This window comes from Mesoplodon bidens (assembly GCF_964165515.1).
Source record: "Mesoplodon bidens genome assembly, chromosome: 4".
In the NCBI taxonomy this organism is placed as follows: Eukaryota; Metazoa; Chordata; class Mammalia; order Artiodactyla; family Ziphiidae; genus Mesoplodon; species Mesoplodon bidens.
Genome location: NC_138160.1, coordinates 73983941 through 74007617, shown reverse-complemented (window position 1 = coordinate 74007617; position 23677 = coordinate 73983941). Strand labels below are relative to the sequence as shown.

Here is a 23677-nt window from a genome sequence, read left to right as displayed (position 1 = left end):
AAGGTCATTTGATAACATACTGTCTATTGTTGCCCTTGTGCTACAAGAGCAAAGCTGATAGCTGGGAAAGAGAACATATAGCCCTCAATGTCTAAAATATTTACTATCTGGCCCTTTACAGAACTTACTGACCTTTGGATAAGATAATTCTCTTCCAAAATACAGTCCAGGGCTTCCCTGGTGGCACAGTGGTTAAGAATCTGCCTGCCAGGGCTTCCCTGGTGGTGCAGTGGTTGAGAGTCTGCCTGACGATGCAAGTTACACGGGTTCGTGCCCCAGTCCGGGAAGATCCCACATGCCGCAGAGCGGCTGGGCCCGTGAGCCATGGCCGCTGAGCCTGTGCGTCCGGAGCCTGTGCTCCGCAACGGAAGAGGCCACAACAGTGAGAGGCCCGTGAACCACCCCCCCACCAAAAAAAAAAAAAAAGAATCTGCCTGCCAATGCAGGGGACACGGGTTCGAGCCCTGGTCTGGGAAGATCCCACATGCCACGGAGCAACTAAGCCCATGTGCCATAACTACTGAGCCTGTGCTCTAGAGCCCGTGAGCCACAACTACTGAGCCTGTGCACCACAACTACTGAAGCCCACGCACCTAGAGCCCATGCTCCGCAACAAGAGGAGCCACCACAATGAGAAGCCCGCACACCGCAACGAAGAGTAGCCCCTGCTCGCCACAACTAGAGAAAGCCCGTGCACAGCAACAAAGACCCAACACAGCCAAAAATAAATAAAATAAAATACATAAATTTTTAAAAAATACAGTCCATACCTAAGATACTATTGTGTATTTAAATTAGAAATAATTTTAATCATGCTTATATAAGAAATATTAATTGGGGAAGCATATTATAATTCAGAACACACAGAACCTGAGAGATACAACTTACAGTTTTGGTAGCTTGAATGAAGTAAATATTCACTGCAATAAAATTTGCCATAATATTCTTCACCCCAGGTTATGCCTCAACCAAAAGGTGACCAGAGGTCAAGGACAGCTAAAACAGGATGCAACATTATATCCCCTCACCCCAACTGGAAACAACTCCAAAGGACAAGCTCAGCTCCAAAACTCCCTCATAAACTCAACCTCAGGGACAACTGTCTGTGGATCAACTTCTCCCTCTGCACATGACTGCCTTCCTCACTTCCTTATACGTGCTCTTCCCAATGAACTTTTGGCCCACAACTCTCAATCTCAGAGTCTATTTATAGGAAACTCAACCTACATCACTCAGCAACTCTGGTCTACTTTTCCATACTTCCAGTTATTTCACTGGACTTGTTTCCTATTTACTGCTTCTATTCTACCCAAATCTCAAAACCACATTTCCAGCCCCAGCTGGATTAGTTTTATCTTTCTGACAGTGTAATACATCCATAATTTGGCCAACCAGTGTATTGAATCTCAAAAGGGATGATCTTTTTACAGATAATTTTCGTATTATAGGGAAAAAAGAAGAATCACAACAATAAAACTAACCTTAACTTGTATCCCTCTCTATGGTGATTAGGAGGAATCCAATGCTGACATGGTCAAACTCAAACACTTCACCCACAAGACAGGGTTTGGTCCCATGCATCAGTAGTAACCATAATTTAAAAGTGACTCTCCTATAATTCTGTAAATTACATACCACTCCTGAGGTAGGAAATATATCACTAATACTTCTGTCAGCTTCCCACGCTACAGTTATACGACCGTATGTTCCTTTTAAGCGTTCAATGTTCAAGGTTACTAGGCTATCTTGCTCCATTTCCTCCACCTGTTTATATAATGAATTCTGAAAAATACACAGGAAGTCATAAGGGGTTATTTGAAATCATCTAAGCAGACTTTTAGGTCATGCTATTATGCATTTGCAAACTTCACAGTACTAAGCAACATGACATATTATGTAAAAAACAATATTTAAAAAACAGTAATATAGGATGACCATGATTTTACTTTAAAACATGCATGTCTGAATAAGTAAAAGACTAAGTTAAAGTAGATGAAAAGGTTAATTTTTATAGGATTTTTTTCCAGGTTCTGTATTTTTCAAATTTTCTTCAATAAACATTATTTTTATACTCAGAAAGCATACATATTTTTAAAAAGAGTATACACAGCATGTAAATAGCTTATACAACAGAAGTGTCATAGAGAGAGTCAGGAGAACAGAGAAATCTTCTTCCTCCCCTATGTTAAGCTCTGGTAATCCCTCTAGGTCTTTGTTTCCTGTTTGTAAAATAAGTGTTTGGTCTATGTGGTCCCCAAGGACCCATCCAAATGTAATGACATCATGAGTAGCAGTGAGCTCTTTCTGATCATTTACAAAAGTCTCTTATCCTTAAATTCATATCCTCTGAAATGTTTCTATAGGCTGTGATGTTTCCATGGATGATGTTTCATTCTTAGCTCATGGTCTTTACAACTGTTTTTCCTGCCAGAACGATCCTTTTCCCTCATGTTAGAATCCCTTACTCTCTTCTTCTTCTCACCTATACTTCTGAGCCTCTTTCCTTTGTTCCAAACCGATTTCTGCCTCTGTGTGACTATAAGTCTTTGCTCAAGGCCTGCGACTTCTCTTGCCAGCCATTTAATGAACGCTTCCTCAAAATCAATACTCCAAAAAATCTCTTCTTACAATAACCTTTGTTTCTCCATAGGCAATACAGCAAGAACACAGAGTATAAAGATTTTTTAAAATCTTTCCAGTAAGATTGTTCTCGTCTTTTTACTTACTTTTACTTAATCTAAAAAAAGACTCCCCCATTAATTTCTTAAATGAAATTAAGAAATTTCATTTAAGCTTATGTAAGCTTCCAGTTAGAATGCTAACTTGAGTAGATATCCAATCCTATAGCATTTTACACAGCATTTTAACACATTGTTACAGATGTTACATAGTAGTAAAATCTTGCTCAAGGCAATCACACATTCCTACAGAAAATGCTTTGATTTTAAAATATGCATATAATTTGTTCACAAAAGACAATGCCTTTAAAAAAAGAAAGAAAGAAAATGCTTTTTAAAAAGAGAAGTCTCTCTCAGGCTTCATGCCATCTGTTAACAAGGATTAGTAAAATGAGGATTAATACAGCCAGAAGATATTCAAGAAATTCTCAACATCTACTAAGTCTCATCTTGGAACCAGGCTGTCCAGACACGAGAGGCCTGTACTGAGGAATTTTCCTGAACGGATTGAAGAAACCTAGGATACATCTATTGGCAAGGATCAGACCACGGTGACTTCGTGTCTCTAGAACAATTGTGAAACAGGCTTCATAAAGCACGATCTATGCTTAAATAGTTGAGGAACAGAATGTACTCCCCATCTGCAGCACAGCTTCCGGTGAGAAGATGAAGCTGAGCTGCAGAGCATTTGGGTTCTGCCCCAGGAGCCGTAGCTCTGCCCTCCATAGTTGTATGAGATCCTGAGAAGGCCCCGTGAGTCTTCTGTTTCCTCCCCTGCATAATGACAGGCTCACAGGAAGCACCTACAGAGTGCCAGGCACTTGCCTGGTTCGGGGAAAGCTGTGAGGAAAGCAGTATGCCAGCTCTCATACTCTTTAATTCTAGTAAAAAGAAACTGGCAATAGATAAATCAGGCCATTGTAAGTGCCATAAGGAAGATTAAGGTGTAATAAAGAATGATGGTGGGAGTCACAATTTTCAGCAAGAAAAGGTCTTTCTGTAAGATGGCATTTCAGCAGAGAGGAAACAAAGTGAGGAAACAAGTCATGTGAATACCTGGTGGGGAAAGGAGTTGTCTTCTTTCTTTCTAACCTACCCGCGCAGCTCACATCTTAGAGCTACTCTGTCCTACACAGCAGCTCCTGGCCACATGTGGCTACTGAGCACTTGAAATGTGACTAGTCTTTAAGTGTAAAAATGCATACTGGATTTGAAGACAAAATATGGGAAAAAAAGGATGTGAAATATTTCATAAGTAATTTTACGTTGATTACATGTTGAAACAATAATATTTCAAATACATTGGGTTAAATGAAATATAACATGAAAACTGACTTCACCTGTTTCTTTTTACTTTTTTAATGGGGCTTCTAGAAAATTCCGAATTACCCAGGGGCTCATATTATATTTCTATTGGGCAGAGGTGCCTCAGAGGAAGCTGACCTGCCTTTGGCTCCAGAGATGGGACAGAGCGGGTAACAGGGTGACCCTACGATCCTTGCAAGGAATTGACTCAGGGTATTAGTAAGTCCAATCTTATCCCCCCAAACTGCTCCTCTTATAGTGGTTGTGACGTGGTGAAAGGCACATTCCTGCTCCCCATAGCTCTATCATTTGCTGCTGAATTACTGCAATAGCCTCCTAGTCTATATCTGTCCTTGCCCACTTACAATCTAGTCTCAATTCTATGAAGAGAATGTCCTTTAAAAGTGCAAGTTGGATCAAATTTCTCTTTTACCCCAATCCTCCAAAAGCTCCCAGTTTCCCTCAGAGGCCAAATTCATGAAAACACTAAGGGGCTCGTGCAGGCAAGAGTTAAGGTAGCAGGCCTGACTGCTATCCTTCAAAAGGCCTACAGGGTTCCTTCTTGGCTGATGTCTGGGAACCTGGATATCGGGAGGGTTCTCACCATCCACAGAACTGATAACCAGCGTCTTGTGCCTGAACTGTTTGTACACACAATGTGGTTGATACTGAACACTCCTTTTCCTGCTGGGACTCTGGAATTTTGTTCTATGCCAGGTACAGGGTGCCTGTGTGATCAGCCCCCAGTTAAAACCTTGAGCACTAAGTCTCTAATAAAGCTTCCCTGGTCAGCAACACTCACAAGCGTTATCACAACTCAACTTGACGCTGGGGGAATTTAAGTGTGTCCTATGTGACTCCACTGGGAGAGAAGGCACCTGGTTTCCTCTGGAGTTCACCCATGAGCCTTTTCCCTTGGCTGATTTTGCTTTGTAACCTTTCACTCCAATAAATCAGAGACATGAGAAAGACTAAATGCTGATCCTGTGAGTCCTCCTAGCAAGTCGTCACAACTGTGGGTGCTGGTGGGGACCCCGACATGGGGCCCTGGCCCTTCATCTCCCCTAGTAACTGGCTTCAGCCACGGTGGCCTTCTCGCTGCACCAGAGGAGCAAGGCTTCACGTCCAGGCCTCTGCCCTTGCTGATGGGTGCCCTTGCCTTGAATGTTCTCCCCCGAGATATGCACAAAACTCCCTCCCTCATCTCCTCCAGGCCTTTGCCCTATGTCACTTGCTCAGTGCAGCCCTCCCTGATTTTTTTGATTTCCCAGCACACAACCTCCACCTCCTCCCTCACTCACCATTCGCCTTCCCTGTCTAATGTTTCTCCATGGCACTTATTAACATCAGCTATGGTACAGATGTTTCTTTTGTCTTTGCTTATTGTCTGTCTCCCCTTGTCCTCTCTAGAATTTAAGGACCAGGAGGATGGAGATTTTTACTGTTTTATTTTCTAACATATCTCTAGTATCCTAAACAGCATCTGGTACTTGGAAGGTGTTTATTAAATACCTGCTACATGAATGAATAAATGACTGAGTAAGTGGGCTTGTTACACAGTTCCGGCCAATGAAACATAAGAAGAGGCTTTTGGGAAACTTCTTCCTTACACAGAGAGCCACATAAGGCATCTCTCTCTGTGCAATGGACATGAACAAGAAAGCAGTAGCCCTAATGATAGCATCAGCTTTCAATCAACAAAACGAAAGGTTAGCTTTTTGCTGGCAAAATAGATGAAAAGAATCTGAGCCATAGTGACACAGCAGAGTATCCAGTCAACCCCAAACCCACCTTCTCTGTGGACACGCCCTAGGTGTTTTAAGTCAGTTTCACTTCAGTTTTCCTTATCTGCAGAATATTTCAGAGAAAAACACAAGATACCTACAGCTGTAACTCTAACTAAGAAATCGTGATACATTTTGCAAATAGGACTAAATGATGCAATATGAAGGTTGTCCTTTTGCTCATTGGTAAAGGAATATGAAGTCTGGGTATGGAAGTCAAACTGGAATAACTGGATAGCTCTCTTTCCTCAGGAGAAAGCATCTCCATGTGTACGATGCACATACAGTTAAAAACATCTTTCTCTCTCTTTCTCTTAATACACAGAAGTAACAAAGGCATAAAAGGACAGTAATATATTTGTAGGTGATGTGCGTGACAAGACACAGTGTATAGTGTGTATTTGGAATCTGCTTTACCACTACCCTCTGGAAACAAGGGTAAGAGCAGAGCCAAACTCCTGGGCCAAGGCCAACTGGTAACATTTCAAATTCAATCTTAGGAAAGGAATCAGTACCAAAAACAAGTTTAAGACAAGTTGACTCAAGGGTCCATTGTGCAAGTCTGTAAATTTCAATCATCAGCAGAATTCACCTTATAATGCAGAGTTGGGGATGAAGCAGGGAAAGGAAAAGAAGAGAGGCTTAAGACACTCAAAGTATGACTCACTGAGTGCTGATAGTAGCTAATAAATAAATACAATGAATAAATCATTTGACGTCAAAGTGTGGAATCTTTACCTGAGCAAATCCAACAACTCCATAGGCATCATCATTAGACAGAATAGTTATTTTTACATAACCATTAATACCAATCTCTGCTCCTCCTTTGGGATTTTTAAGCTGAACTCTGAAGTATTCATCTTCCTCTGGAACTGTATCATCAAGGATATTTACCGCTATTATAGCTTCTTTATCTCCAGGCTCAAATATCAATTCACCTGAACTAGCATAAGAAGTATATATAAAATAAGTCAACTACAACAAATTAAAGATATATAAATGGTAGATTAATCATAAAATTCTCATAATACTGATTACTATTAAAAGTTTGCAGAAATCACATTTCGTAAGTAAAATTTTAATCCAAAATGTTCATATACCACTAATTAACTTGGTAGAATAGATATTAGAAATATGGATAATAACCAAACTTCTGGCTTATTAATAGTTCTTATATTTTGTATATTCTTCCATCACTAGATAAAGACTCAGAAGTTAGGTACCATATAAAATTATGGTGAGACAAAGACATTCAGCATAAAATGTTGAACCTACCTAGGAATGAAGTCAGACTGGCTCGAGACATAGGCCAGTTCATATGTGTGTGAGTGGATGGCTCCTGCAAGAGCAATTAAATGCTTGCTTGAATTAAGGGACTTTACTGTAACAGAGGCTGCATCATGAGCAGATGGTGCTTCCAGAATAAAAGAGAATTGATTCAGCTCTGAATTCCAGCAGTAAAGAGCAGACACAGCTTGGCCAACAAGAAGTATGTGGACTAGAGGAAGGAAAGAAAGGCATCGAGAATGAAAAGTGAATGTCACCTCACCAGCTCCCCACAGCAAAACCCTCCCACCTCTCAAAGTTCCATTTTTTATTTTTATTTTATTTATTTTTTTTTTTGCGGTATGTGGGCCTCTCACTGTTGTGGCCTCTCCCACTGCAGAGCCCAGGCTCCGGACGCGCAGGCTCAACAGCCATGGCTCACAGGCCCAACCACTCCGTGGCATGTGGGATCTTCCCAGACCGGGGCACGAACCCGTGTCCCCTGCATCGGCAGGCGGACTCTCAACCACTGCGCCACCAGGGAAGCCCTCAAAGTTCCATTTTGATTGCTGCAGTAACTAACTATGATTCAATTTCTGAAATAACTAGATATAAATAATAATTTTTTAATACTGTGGAAGGTACAAGTCAGCCTGACAGTGTACCCACAATCCACTTAATTAAAAAAAAAAAAATCACTGGATGATAAAACCCAAATGAACTTTGAACTCTTTTGTATTCATCTTAATATTTATTTATTGGATAGCATGGTAGTATATTTTTAAAGTAAAAAAGACTCATAATCCCATCACTAAATGTTTCATTTTTATATTTTCCTTTCCAGTCACCATTCATATAAATTCATAATCGACACAGTCTAAATACAAAACATCTTAATTAAAAAGCTTATGCTATATTTATAGTATACATTTTATACATATATATAGCTTTAAATTTTTCTATACAGCATTCAGATTTATAATTTTAATATACAGATACTAATCTACAGAGTTTATCTTTAAAATATAATTATTCTCCTACATTGGATGTTTATTGTATTTGTTTGTTGTATTCTATTTAACTTGTGAATATTAATTAGAGACAGCATTCATCATTTTATTTATTTCCACCTGATAAATTCTTAAAGGTGTCCAAAGGATATTAACAAATTTATGATCTTAGAGTATATTCTGCCAATGCTTTCTGAAATGTTAGTAGGAAAGCATGCTCTTAATAGTTCAGAGCAATGGCATATATTTATATCTGTAGAAATTAGGAGGGGAAGGGGGCTTACTACTCTGTGTATTACCATTAAGCAATCTTCAGACTTAAAACTGGGAAGAAAAGTAGGAAATCATGGAGAAACGTACAAATTCCAGTACTTGGAAAAACACATTGGAATCTGAAGGTATCAAATAAGTTTTACTGGGCATTAAAATAACATGTAGAACCAGAAACCATGAGTCTCTTTTAAAATTTTAGCCAATAGGTTGAAATGGAAAATCCCATATCCTTACTCTTAAATATCAAAAACTATTGATAATGTTTATTTATGGTAAGTAATTTAAGTACTCTTTCAGTTTAGTAAATATTACATAATAAAGATCAAAAAAGATTGTTATTAATAAACTTTCATTTTAAAACTGATCAAACATTTTTCATAAAGTTTTATCAAGTTATATACATTCAGTAAAGAGCAAATTCCTCAGATGAATCACATCTCTCAAGTTTAAGTGATTCTATAGTCTAACCAAAATCATAAACTAAAGTGTTCTGAACATCACTGATTATTTATCTTAACCCTTAGAGATATACCCTATTCAATTCCTCGCAATCTGATTAGAATGACAAGGCAGCAAATAGATAATCAGACATTCAGAGCAGGTCATGTAGGGGCTCAAATCTACATATATGTATGCAGAGAGTACTTTCTCAGAAAACAGACATTCATATTTGTTCAAGATAATATTAGACAGAGAATTTATAAAGGGCGGGGGAAACTCCCTAAATCTCTATCTACTCTGGGGAACAGGATTTTTAACCTAGTACTGATTACAGAATTCTCTTCCATACAGCAAAACTATTTTAAAAAAAAGAAAAGAAAAGAAAAAATATCCCAAAGGAAGGAAACTGGATAATATTATTTAAAAAGTGAGTGTAGACAAAGAAAAGTTCCATGACTAAATGCAAGAGCAAGCATTCCTAACATTTAGAGATCTGGGAATATAAAAGGAACCAGTAAGAGACAGAGCAGCCAGAGAGGGCTGCATGAGAAACAGTGTCCTCAGGAGAGTGCTGAGCTCCAGAGCACTGAGATGAAGGGAAGATTCTGACAAACGTTTGAGATACAATACACAGGGCATTACGGAAGGGGAGTTGGGGGAGGTGCGAGTTGAGCATCTGGTCTGGAAATTAGTGCTCATATGGTCTAGAGCATGCATAGACCACATGGGGAAGAGAGTCTCTTTATCCCCAGGGGGCCTGGTCTTCTTAGGATGATTAAACAGGGATGAAGAGAGTGATGAATTAATACAAATAATCTCCAAAGGCCATGATTTCCAAAGGTAATGGTTTTGATGAAACTGAGAGTGCTCAGGGACTAGGGAGGGAGGGGTGGATTTTTCCAGCAGCATACAGAGCTTTGAGGATTAAATGAGATAAAGTAAAGGACTAGAATAGGACCTTGGACATAATAAACATTCTGTATGTGTTAGCTATAGATTTCCATCTTTCCTGACTCCTTTATCATATATTCTCTTTAAAAAGTGGAATTCAGCAAAACTTGGTTCAAGGCCCCCTTCTCTCATACATACTTCACAGTCACTTTCTAGACAATTTCACCTCTGTCTGTAATAAAATGACCCTCTGAACGTATAAAATGTGTAGCTGCGGTCTAGGTTTCTCTTCTAAGCTCCAACCAGTAACACTTATTGGTATCTAAATATCAAGACTCAAAGGCATTTCAAATTATCCCAACAAAACTCATTATCTCTGCCCCCAAAAGCCTGGTTTCCTCCCCGTGATCACCATAATAGTTAAGGGACTACCACTCATCCATTAGTTGCAGAAATTAGGGCTCATCCTTGATATTCACTCTTACCTACCCCCATATGCAATCTATCATCAACTCCCAGGATTTTACTTGAGAGACAGCTTCTGAATTAATCTACTTCTCTGATTTTGCACCTGTTATCACCTACCACTTTCCAAGCTCCAGCATTCAAGATCTTCAGTCTGAATTGTGATAAGAGCCTCCAGCTTGTCTACAGACATTTTCTCTTACCAGCCTCTAAGCTTTTCTCCCATTGGCAGTCAACATTCCATTTTTAAAACACACACACACACACATATTTAAACACTCACTCACTCTCACACACAGTATCTGTGTCTGTCTCCCTCTCTCTCTCACTGAACCCTTCTCTTTTTCGTCTCCTCATTATGTTCTCATAAAAGGCACCCTAATACTTACAGGATAAAGACAATAGCCCTTTAAGTCCCTATCTGGCCTATCTGATTACATCTTCAGTTATACCCTGGACCACTCTCCCCTCACTGCCACACTGGCCTCTTCCTGGTCCTCTGCCACACTCTGACCTCTTTACCCTTGCTGCTCCTTTTGCCTAGAGGCTGCCTCATGCTCAAATCTCTGCCTCATTAACTCCTACTCATCCTATAGTTCACAATTAAATGTTTCTTCCTTAAGAAAGCTTTCTGGGCATCCCTCAGACCAGGTCATTCATCTCCTCTCCATTTCGTGTTATGCAAGTACTTTATTCTTTCATAGCAGTTATCTGTTTGTACCTAAAAACTTACTTGTGTGATTATATATAATGGCCTTCTTCCCTATTAGATGTTAAACTTCTTCAGGGCAAGGACTATACCTGATTTTGCTTACCCTTGTTTCCTTGGGGTCTACCACTGTGCTGAACACATAACTGGCACTAAGAAAGATCTATTAAATAATGAAGGAGAAAAGGGAGAAGGGGAAGCTAGGTTTATATGTCTTCGCAGTCTCTGTCATATTCATTATTCCTCTGCCATTTAAAGAATTCAGTCACTACCCAATAATCTCTGTCAAGCCATTAACCAGAATAAATATGTAAGCCTCACAGTCATGGCTCTAATCTAATACATTTAATAAAATATTTGACACATTCAAAATAAAGTCCTTGAATATTATTTAATGCATAATTTCAGCTTTCAGGGGATCTATAATAAGCCATTCTAAATAATTACCTATAATCTTTTCATACTTCTATATCCTCAAGTCACAGAAACAAAAGAAATAAAGGGAACAAGCCTTTGGCAGAATTTTTCACAAATTCTTTTAGAAAGAGTGTCTATTCTATTTTTTTAAGCCTTTAAAGAGAATTCTATAACTTCAATTAATGGCCCATTCAGGCAGCACTCTTCATCCTTAAAAACATTCATTAAGCAACTATTTTGAATCATAATAAGTGACTCGAGTAGATGTAGTTAGTCCACTTGAAAACTTGAGGTATAAGGAAAGCAAAAATGATAAAGGCTCAAAATTAAAGGACAAGTAAACAAAAACTAAACAAATACATGATGAAGGATACATACATAATTTATTCAGTAAATCAATTGTTGAGTGAATGATAAGAAAGTCACAGAGTTGGAAATCACAGGGTAACATCACAGATTTATATGGCCTGTCAGAGGCTGACAATGTAAAGGGAAGTTATTTAAGAAGAGGATGAGCAGAGCAGAGACAGATACAGGACTGTCAGCAGAGTAAACCTGGGGTGTAGGCTGGAAAATGATGTAAGAGTCCAGAGCGAGGGAAGCACGTGGCATGGACATCTGGGAGGACACAGGGCTAAGGAGGGGGGACTAGAACACATGGAAGCGAAGTACAATGAGATAAACAATCTACTATGAAAAATGAGGTAAATAACCTCTGAGTCCTGGTCAGCAGTTGAGATGACTGAAGGTGACAGTGTCTAAAGTTTATAACACCTGACAGAGAAAGCAGCAGTGTGGCACCTAAGAGAAAAACCCAAGAATAGATTCCTGTATTTGTGAGAAATCCTCTACTCTTCTCAACAGAATTTCCTCTGTAGATTTTTAACTTTTGTGAATTGAACTACCCCCATGCATTAATATGTCCTCTTGCTAATGTCCTCCTGATTTCAGTCCCTCACCTCTAACCACACACAAAGCCTTCTCCATTACTCTTGCCCGGACAGCTGCACACTGCACCCAGCATGTTCTACAAACTGAAGCTAGGTGGAGTTGAAAAACACGCCTTGGATCATCACCTGCCTTTGAAATGCCTTCAAGGATTTCTCTACCTCAGTAATGCTCAGAGTGAGTCCAAGGACCCTTAAGAGTCCTTGAGACCCTCCAAGAGGTTCTGTGAGGTCAAAACTATTTCCCTAATAATACTAAGATGCTGTTTGTCTACTTCACTCTCATTCTCTCATGAGTGCACAGTGGGATCTTCCAGAGGCCAGATGACTGATATTATTGAAAAAGGCTGAATTACAGATGCAAACATGAGAATCTAACTATTAAACCAGACATTAAAGAGATCTGCAAAAACAAAAAAGCAATGAAAACCCTTCTTACAAAAGGTTTTAAAATTAAAACGTATGGGGGCTTCCCTGGTGGCACAGTGGTTAGGAATGCCTGCCAATGCAGGGAACACGGGGTCGAGCCCTGATCCGGGAAGATCCACATGCCGTGGAGCTACTAAGCCCATGCGCCACAACTACTGAGCCTGCGCTCTAGAGCCCACAAGCCACAACTACTGAAGCCCGCACGCCTGGAGCCCGTGCCCCACAACAAGAGAAGCCACCGCAATGAGAAGCCTGCGCATCGCAACAAAGAGAAGCCCCCACTCACCGCAACTAGAGAAAGCCCGTGCACAGCAACAAAGACCCAATGCAACCAAAAATAAATAAATAAAATTTAAAAAAAAATCCCCTTACCTATTCCTGAGGCTGGTGTGAAGGAGTGGATCTTATTAACAGTAGCAAAATCCAGGGATTGAAAATATCTGAAAGAAGACTGTCCTCCCTCCCAGATGAAAATTTCAACTGAATTCTGATCTCCTACAATAACAGAATAAAAGGCAAATCTGAAGGCAAAAGTTACAGAAAAAAATGACAAAATTACACAATAAAACTATAATAAAAATATTAAACTTAATTAAAGAAACAAATTTAGGACATTTCTCAGAATTCATTCAATTAAACAAAAATACAATTTAGTAGGAAACACTTTAAAAGTCTTCTTGCATTTACCACATGAAGTATATATTGATACATGGTTTAGCCATTAATCATGATCTGATATCAAAAAAAGGAATAGTAACAAATGTTTTATTTTTCAGGAATGTTGCAATTTTACCTATGAAAGTCCTACTAAGCAGAAAAAAAGCATATTTCTTTTCAGAGAACATTTTTAAATGGTCTTATCGGGAGTTGCTTGGCACTATTTATTACCACTGCAAATTATCCATGGCATCCCAATTATAGCCATATAAAAAGTTACCTGTTTGTACCTGGGGTGTAAAATCTTCATAATTCTTTCTACTTTACCCACCCATCCCCAATTTTATTTTAATATCTTTAAAGTAGTGGTTTAGAACACCCACAGGTTATGGACATAACACTTAAAATGTTTTTCTTTTTTCCCAAAATCCATCTGTTAGCTGAAAATCAATACTTAGATCCATCAAGAAACATACTATGGATTAGCTAAAAAATTATTACAAGAGCATTTTCATATGAACATAAAATGATGGAAGATCATTTCAATAACAACTATGTGTGCATTGCAAACACTTTAGTCTTACCTGGAAAGACAGTTTTGGCAAAAATTAAGTAAATATCATCGCCTGAAGTCAAGGCTTCAACTTGTGTTGTTCCACTGATGGGAACTTCTTGAAAGTTAATAAACTCATTTCCAGACCACCTGAGTAAAAGGGAGTTTGACCTGGCATTAGCTTGGGAAATGGCTAAGAACATAGCACCTCCTCTGGTGAATGAGGCCATGCTCAGCACACCTCGGACCGGGAGTGTCTGATGCAACACAAAGCTTCCTCCGTTCCATCTGAAGACCTGCAGGGAATGTTCAGACACAAAACACTCATGACTAGGAATTCAGCACTTGTGAGAATTTAGCCAATATCACATGTTTACTCTCCTAGACCCCTTAATTTAGTTAGGAAGATACTTTCATAAATGAGAAAATATCAAAACTGATCCTCTCTCATTGCTCTCTCCCTCTTTTTATCTGTGTGTGTATGTGTGTGTGCCTGAGTACACAGACACAGAATGAAAGAGAAGTTATTTGAAAATAAATCAATTTCAAATATACATCTGGGCAGGGGTGGCTGACAGCAAGAGAAGGGGAAGCCAAAAATAGGAGAAAATTTATTTAAATATGAAAAATTCAGAGCGAGATAAGAAACTTTCTAATGCTGTATTATCATTACCCACTGCTCAAGCAATAGAATATAAAGAAAAACACCTAAACTTTTTAGTCCTGAAGGTGGCACTGCATACAAGGTTTCAGGTGAGTGTTCATGTATTTTAAACTGAAAGAAAACCCTGAATCTACATGATTTCTTATGCCATCCGGTCAATTTCACAAAGGATTATATTTATTCAGCAAAAACTGGGAATCTTATATAAGCCAAACATTATGTAAGAAGTTAGGAACAGAATCACTTCTTCCTTTATGGATCTTATTAACTACTAGGGAAAGGCAAACAATAAATACACCAATCATTAAATAAATGTATGACTACTAAACTGAGACAAGTACTCAACAATTAGGAAGGTATGATAGAGAATTATGAATGTCCTAGGAAATAAAATTAGAAAGAATGACATGATAAAGTTTCTAAGGCAGAAAAAGTTTGTCATAAACTGAATGAAGACCGGTGCAGCTGGAATGCAGTTGACAGCAGTGGGGGAATGAAGATAATACTGGAGAGGTACCTTTCGTTAAGGTGCCCATATAATTTAACACAGGGATGCTTTAGAGAGTGAAAGAGACAATCTTAATCATTGTAGGACAACAGGCACAACCCAGCACTGCGCTGGGCCAATAAGAACATATGGTTATCCTATTTACAGTCCGTATTAAATAATTCAGAAGTTATTCCAAACATAATTGGAAATCATTGAATAATTTCAAAATGAGGAGCAACATGAATTAATATTTTTAAAAGACTACTCCAGCTACTTGAAACATGGATCTGAGGAGATCAGAGAAGTTTGGAGACCAGCTAGGAGACTATTCTACTAGCACGGTGAGAAGTGATGGGGACCTGGATTAGGGAAGAAGAAGCAGAGATGGAAAGAAACATCTGTACTCAAAATAGTATCAGGAGATATAATCAAAAACACTTAATAATAAGTTAGATGGGAATGAATAATCAGCAGAAATCAAGAAAGATATCGACTTCCCTAGTGGCGCAGTGGTTAAGAATCCGCCTGCCAATACAGGGGACACGGGTTCGATCCCTAGTCCGGGAAGATCCCACATGCCGCGGAGCAACTAAGCCCATGCGCCACAACTACTGAGCCTGTGCCCTAGAGCCCATGAGCTACAACTACTGAGTGCGCGTGCTGCAACTACTGAAGCCTGCACGCCCATAGCCCATGCTCCACGACAAGAGAAACCACTGCAATGAGAAGCCCGTGCACCGCAACGAAGAGTAACCCCGGCTCACCTCAACTAGAGAAAGCCCGCGCGCAGCAACAAAGACCCAACGCAGCCAAAGATAAATAAATAAATATTTTTTTAAAAAGATACAACCCAGGACTCTATCTTGAGCAACTGCATTTATGAGGTTACTATTTCCCGAGATGAAAGCAAACACTTGAAACAAGTTTCACAGAGAAAATCTACAGTTTAGTTTGAGATATGTTAAATCTTAGATACCTAGAATATATTTAAGTGTACATGCCAACAGGCAGTTAAGCACGAAATCTAGAATACACAGGAAAGGCTACTGATAAATTTGGAAGACAGCCTATAGTTGATATTTAAAGCCATAGGACTGATAAAAGTACTCAGAGTGAGTGAAGAGAAAGAAAAAAGAAATGTGAACCAAAACTGAACCTGAAAAACATCAAGATATCTAAGTTCAGAAAAGGGAGAAGGAAGTGGCATTGGAGACTGAGAAGGAGACACAGAAAGAAAGAATGAAAATCTGTGTGGTAGTTCAAAAATCAAGAGAAGAGACGGTTTAAATTTGAGGATGAGGTGACTGTCAAGTGCAGACGGGAAGCAATGCAAAATAATGACAGAAAAAAACACCCACTGTATTTGCAACCCAGCTGTCACTGGTGACCATGAAGAAGTTTGCAAAGCAAGTAGATAATTCTTTCAAGGTATCAATATAGAGGGGGGAAAAGAAATGAAGCAGGAAGAAAAGGGGGATAAGATCAGAAGAGAAATCACTTTTTAAGCTTGGAAATCCTGCATTTATGCTGACTGTAATAATCCTACAGAGAGAGAGAGATGCTAGTTATGCTGGCACTAGAGGGAATAACTGGCCCTTATGAAGGCAGGAGGGGAGCCTATGTAAGGCGCCTGTCTTTTATAGAAGAAACACTTCTGCCATTGTAACAGGAGGCAGGAATAAGACTGGTTTTCAAGACAGTTTCTGAATTTGGTGTTGGGAAGATGAGTAATCTCCTTTCTGGTAGCTTTCATTTCAACAAAGTCATGAGCTGAAAGTGAAGAGATGAGAAGCAGGTATGGGAATCTGAGGAGTGACGAAAATTATCAAATAAATATTATTAAGACACTGTGATATAGTTTACTAGAGAAATACGGGATTTCTGGAGTGACGTGTGTCCATCTGGCAATGTTAATCATGAATTTTTAGTGATACCATCTATCCAGTTGTGTGATTTTTCTCCATGTTTTCCAATGCAATTAAATTCTAATTAAATGTTCATGCTTATTATTATACTTGCTCTGGTTCTTGAAGACAATATAATATTCAAAACTCTATCATTTAAAAATTAACTATGACTAATCAATATCTATATTCTTTTTACTACTTTACCATAATCAAATTATGGTTTTCTTTTATACTAAACCTAAAGACTACATCTTTGATGTGTTTCAATTATGGTATTAAAAAAATTCACTTTAAAAGAATCAAACCTGAGTTAATTCAGAATCATCACTTTGACTTGCAACAATTACATAATCTTGACTGTCTGAAGTAAAATATCTTACTTGAGAACTTTCTGAAATAGTGATTGTTTGTACCTGCAAGGAAGACAGAATAGTGAGAATAAAAATTTAAAGGAAAATTTAACTAAGAAAAGCTCTGAATTACAGTAATAGTCTGAGTAAATATTTGAAGTTCAAAACTTGAAAAATCATTCTGATCCCTAGGTATGCATATCCAGATGTCATTTCAAGAAAGACCAAAATATCCCTGGATTAAGACACCTTGCTAAAATGTGTATCAATTTGCCAAAAACCCCTTATCACATTAACATAGAACATACACTATCTTCTATTTAGCTCAATCTCATGAATCTGATTTTTCTTTTAAATAAAGCAATCTACAAAAAAAGTGAAGTGTTTTTTTACCAGGAATAATTTGAATCCAGATGTGAATGTATACACACTGTTAACAGAAGGCTTTTCTTCATTTCTTTCTTCATGAGTAATCACAAAGTAGGGGGAAAGACCCATATTAAAGGCCTCACAAGTTGTAGGATTTTCTATATGTAAATCCTAGGAAACAAGGAATAACAGTAATTCACAGAGCATCCAAAATCTATATGTACATTATAGTTTGTGTACCATAAAATAAGTGATGTTTACCTCAAGTGGAACAAAAATCCCTTGCCATCGGTAAACAGTAGAAGACAATTTTCTTAACATTATACCATATACTGAATCTTCCAAAGTAAAGAAACACCAGCCAGAAGCCGATGCATCCAAAAAACTTTGAAATATAGAAAACTTAACATCCATTCCCCCTGAAAAACATAAATCGTGATTTGCTTGTGTAAAATCCTCTCCAAACTTTATCTATTCTGTTTATTGTTTAAATAGTCAAACTAGTGAGTTTGTTACTAGAAGTGAAAATGTTTCCATGGTAAGTGTATGTGTATGAGAAAGACAGAGAAGAGACAAACTAGAGAACTTCAAAATAGATAGTAACTAAAAACATCAATACCCAAAGACAAGAAAAATTGTTAATACTGTGCTCTAAACCCACAAAGACTTTTCCAGGGTATATTTATAAATAAATACTGAATTTATACTTTAAAAGGAAATATGTTCAGTATGATTTTTATCAGCTTTCATAAAGATGATGAAAATATAACATAGAAATTTAGAAATAATAAACACCTTTTATGGAAACATGATAAATGATAGGTTTTTAAAACTTACACTATTAATTTGAAACTATCCCCATCCAATGATTTCCAACTTTACATGTTGTATATTTTAAGAATGCCAAAACAGATTCACCTACAAGTAGCTATCAAGTTTTATCAGCCTGCTATAACAGGTACATGTCCTAAAATTCTGTGCTACAATTAAACAAAGACAGAAACAAAATATTCCTGCCTAATGAAGAATACCTTTAAAACACCTTGTGTGTTCTATTATCATGACAGTTTCCCATAGAAAGTTAGTTCTTTTTAAACTTTAGTTAATGGTGTGAACACGATGCACCAAGAACAAATGTCAAAGTTGAAACCTAGGCTCCTTGTAAATTATTGATCATTTTTAGATGACCAGTTGATGAAGTCATAATGTCAGTGCCTTTTATGTACTATCCATTGGTGATATCCTTTCCTAGAAATCCAATATTTTAGATTCCTGCCTTGCCACCTTTTAAAGGCACACTACAGATTTTGCCTTAAGAGTCTGCATGTTTTGCACTGAAGTCGACCACATGGTCAAATCCTCCCCTACCGTAATTCTGGAAGATGGTGAATTAAGAATAAATAATGCCTGCTGACATTTCAGAACCTCCAACACATACTCCCACAAGCACTTCCACAAAACACATGCAGAGCCCAAACTATAATGAGATAACTCTGAATTAGAAACCATAATCTTTCTTTTTTGGATTCCCATCTCTTCCTGGCTTCCAGGCCATTGCCCCACTACTAATTATCCCTTCTTTTCTAAATACTCAGTCCTTCTCTACTTACCAGGCCTTTTCCATCAGCATTTACACATGCTTAGGCGTCTTCAAACTAAACAAATAAACAAAAACCCTGACTCCTACACTCCATCACTACTCTTACTAGATCCTACCCTTCTCAGCCAAACTTCTTGAACTAGTTGTACATATCTGAGGCCTGCATTCTCTCACTTCCACTCAAAATGTTATTTGGTCCACATCCCTCTATACAAATAGCTCTTGTGATTTTATGTCTTCTGTATTGCTAATGACAATGAGTTTTTTTTCAATTCTCATCTTACTGGACTTCTCACCAGCAATTGACAAGATTTACCACTCCTTTCTTCTTAAAATGCTCTTTCACTGCTGCCTGCAATCCTGCATTCCCCTGGGTTTCTCACCAGGTCTCTGAAGTCCCCTTCTTCTCTCCCTAGTCATTCAATTTGACTCAGTCTGAGTCCTCTTCTCTATCTTCGTCCTCGCTTTCCAGGTTTTTCCATCAACTTCCATGACTTTAAAAACAATATGCATGCTAAAGGTTCCCAAATTTGTCTCTCCAGCAGAGATCTTCTTTTGAGTCTAGAGAAATGTCTTCTAAAAAGTTAACTCAAATTCAAATATTTTACTCCCCTCAGCAAAGTAACACCTTGTTTCCATTAGGCACTCCCTTTCTTACTGAACGGCATGAATCTCCATCCAGCTGCACAAACTAGAAACCTAAGAGTCATCTCAGGTACCTTCTTCACATCCAGTCCATCACCCAGTCCAAGCTACCATCATCTGTTGCCCCTTTGTCTGTCTCCCTTCATCCTCTAATTTCTTCTGTGCCAATCCATTCTTTACCTGGCACCAAGAATGATACCTTCAGAGTGCAAATGTGATCAGACCACCCCACATCTATACATGGGAACCCTCCCTCATGCCTAGACCACTCAGAGACTTTCCATAACCCTAAGATAAAGACTAATGTATGTGATATATTCTACCAAGTTCTTGAATGATCTAGTCTTATCTAGCTCTCCAAACTCAGCACTCCCCCTTATTTCTAAACCCAGTGCCCACTCTTCAGATCTTCACTTATACGCTCTAGACTTCTGCCCTGATAGCTTCCCACTTTCTCTTCTATGTTCCTCCAACTCAAGTCTTTGCATAATCCCTACTCATCATTAAGTCTTAGTTCAAACAATGATTCCCCGCGGAAGCATTCCCTTATGTTCTCACAACACTTAGTACTTCACCTTTAAAACATTTATTATAGCTCAAACTACACATTGATTTTTACTTATTTATTTCTGTCTCCCCCTAAATTCTAAGTTCCGTGAGTTCAGTACCATGCCTGTCACAGGACAGGCACTCAATAAGTATCTGTGAATGCAGTAAAAGAATTAGATATCTGTTCTCCATTTTCAACAGATCTGTAAGATACCATTCATGGGGGAAAATGTAAATCTTATACATATAATCTTTCTTGGTTATAGAATATTGTTTTTATAAGAAACTAAACGTACTCATGCCAAAGGCTGTCTCAGAAACTGTCTCCCACTCCACACTCACAGCTAAATCAATGCCATTAGTACGTGACACATTTAAATATACAGTCCTGTTGGCTTCTTCAGTGTCTATAGAGGTGGCTCTAAAAGAAACAAACAGTTGCAGAAAACAGAAAAAGCATGTAATTTCTACAGGTTAAATATCTGTATCACATTGCTAGTATATATTTAATACACTTAAATTTATGCAAGTCAAGGTGACATCCATCCACAAATTTTATACAGGAGGAAGGCTAGACTCTAGAGCCCAAAAATATTCATTTATGAAGACATTTAAAAAGCACTATTATCTGATACTATGATAGTAAGAAAATACTGAGGGTCAGTAACTTCAGTAACTTCACACTACATATTCTAAAATAAATAAAGCTTTGTCATTCTTAAGTTTCTTCTCACATAAACTAAAAACATTTTACAAAGAAAAAATGAATCGGGAAATTCTTGACATATTAATAAAACTAGATCTATTCGAATATTTCTAAGATATAAAAAAAACAAATATTTGTCAGTTTCCAGAGGGAATTTTTAAACTACAATCATGTTAATATATGTTTGAAGAGTCATTCATTTGGTTTGAGCAGCTAAATATAAGTTAAACTATTTCTTGCTTTTTATTATTACTGAAAACACAAAATAGTGCTTTTACCTGAAAGTGTGGATTCTGAGAAAATAAGAATTCTAATGACACCATTGTACAGCACATGATTAGGTTTTTGATGCTCCCTGTTATGAGAGGGCATATGGCCTCTCTCGATCTATCTGCTAGAGCTCATTTTAAAAGTCCCCATTATGAGAGTCAGAGATCAATTTTCTTCTGCATTTTCTTTACATCTAAAGTTATTTTCTACTTAGCTTCAGAAGTGACAATTTCCTTACAAATAAATTATACCTATTTGCAACTGCAGAGATACTGAATAGCCCCAAAGGGGCCTGGTTTTGCAAAACTGTTATCAGGGTTTGAACACGGGCCCCTAGTCTAGCACCTCCAGTCGGATTAAACAAGGTACAGACAAAATGCTCATCCATCTCTGGTTCCGTGTCCAATATGGCTGATATGTGTAGGGCCTGAAAACACAATCAAAAGATAAAGTTACTAGAATTCAGCAACACACATACAGAGTAATTTGCTAAACTTTTATGACAACAAAATAGTATTTTTGGAAAACAGTACCTCTTTTTTATTTTAATACTGATCCTCATAAAGTAATAGCTACAACTGTTTCAAGTTACAACTTTCAAGTTTATCAACACTGTGACACAGTCTAACTGAAATGTCTAAAAATAAAATTTATGGCATTTGAAAACATCACTGAGATTAAAAAATTAAATTTAGATCTTCATTTTTGCTACTTCTTTATCCCGCCCTGGCTATGTAACTGCATTAAGTCTATTCCTAGCCTAGAATTCACTCTTAAAAAGCAGTTATAGCCACAGTAGGCACAAATCAGAAACAACCCACATGTTTATCAACAGAAGAATGGATAAACAAACAGTGGTCTATTCAATGAAATGCTACTGAGCAATAAAAAAAGAACCAACTACTCATGTGTGCAACCAAAAATGATGTTGACCAAAAGAAGTCAGACACAAAAAGAATACATACTGTATGGTTCTATTTATAAGAAGTTCAAGAATTAGCAAATGAGTCTTCAGTGACAGAAACCAGAAAGCACTTTCCTCTCGGGAGGGTAAGGGACAAGAAGGAAACTTCTGTGTGATGGTTTGTTTAATGTTTAATATACTAATCCAAGTGGTTGTTACACTGGTGTATACATATCTTTAAAGTCACTGAGCCATACGCTTAAGATTTTTATATTTTACTGTTTATACCTCAGAATAAAAACATGTGGAGAAAAAGATAATTATGTGGGTGAGAGAAAAATCGATTTAATCCAATTTGCTGTAAAATTTAATTTGCCTAATGAACCGAAAGGTCTTTAAACACAGTTTGAAAAAGAGTCTTTTAAGAAAAAAAACACAGGGCTTCCCTGGTGGCGCAGTGGTTGGGAGTCTGCCTGCCAATGAAGGGGATATGGGTTCGAGCCCTGGTCCGGGAAGATCCCACGTGCCATGGGGCAGCCAACCCCGTGAGCCACAACTACTGAAGCCCGCGCGCCTACAACCCGTGCGCCTACAGCCCATGCTCCGCAACAAGAGAAGCCACCTCAATGAGAAGCCCACGCACCACAACAAAGAACAAAAGCAGCCAAAATAAATTGATTAAAAAAAAAAAAAAAAAAAAAAAGAAAAAAAACACAATAGAAACATAATAAGTTTAAAATATACAAAAAATTAAATGAAATAAAATTTAAAACTTTTTTAAAAGGCATGTGAATGTAAAAAAATAGCAAATTCATAAAATACTTCAAATTTGAATTCTTTTTATCTATATCAAGATGTAAGTGTCCTTGAATAAATCAATTAAAGGTTCTAAATTTCCAGAAACATGAAAAAATTAGACATGCAAATGAATATGAATTCAAAAATGTATTGAAGTTTATACAAACTGATCATAAATAAAATTAATAATTAGGTGGACTTTTTAGATGAAACAGTTTAAAGTATATTATTTTAGAATTATACTTTATATAGCTGGCTTAAAAAATATCTTAAGCTAATATAATTAGTTATTTTAACCTTAAACTGTGTCTTAAAAATAAAATTTAGTAGCAGGAACAGAAAATTACTAATATACAGAAATAGAAGTTTCAGAAGGTAAACTTCTGCAACTATAGTTCACATTTATGATTAATCCCAAATCCAGCATTTTTCCCCCAATAAGTTATTCCTGTTTACATAGGATACCTGCTTCTCAAATAAGCAGTCTGAAGGAAGCAGTTGTATTTTGTTTAATGAAAATGTGGCAAAAGAATGACTGGCTATGGCTTAATGACTGCAATGAATGGCTTGCAGTTTCTTTTAGTTTATGATTTATAGACA

General features: G+C 37.7%; 1 protein-coding gene across 1 annotated transcript in view; it reads right to left on the bottom strand.

Moving 5' to 3' along the window:
• ADGRV1 (adhesion G protein-coupled receptor V1) overlaps positions 1-23677 on the bottom strand; it is a gene marked incomplete at its 5' end in the record, with an annotated part of 521373 nt that overhangs the window by 381951 nt on the left and 115745 nt on the right. Inside the window, 10 exons of the mRNA XM_081231559.1 lie at positions 1636-1782; positions 6506-6710; positions 7043-7265; positions 12988-13110; positions 13857-14121; positions 17192-17299; positions 17630-17776; positions 17867-18024; positions 20696-20820; positions 21627-21802. Of these exons, the coding sequence (XP_081087685.1) occupies positions 1636-1782; positions 6506-6710; positions 7043-7265; positions 12988-13110; positions 13857-14121; positions 17192-17299; positions 17630-17776; positions 17867-18024; positions 20696-20820; positions 21627-21802 (1677 nt within the window). The remainder of the gene's footprint in view (positions 1-1635; positions 1783-6505; positions 6711-7042; positions 7266-12987; positions 13111-13856; positions 14122-17191; positions 17300-17629; positions 17777-17866; positions 18025-20695; positions 20821-21626; positions 21803-23677) is intronic.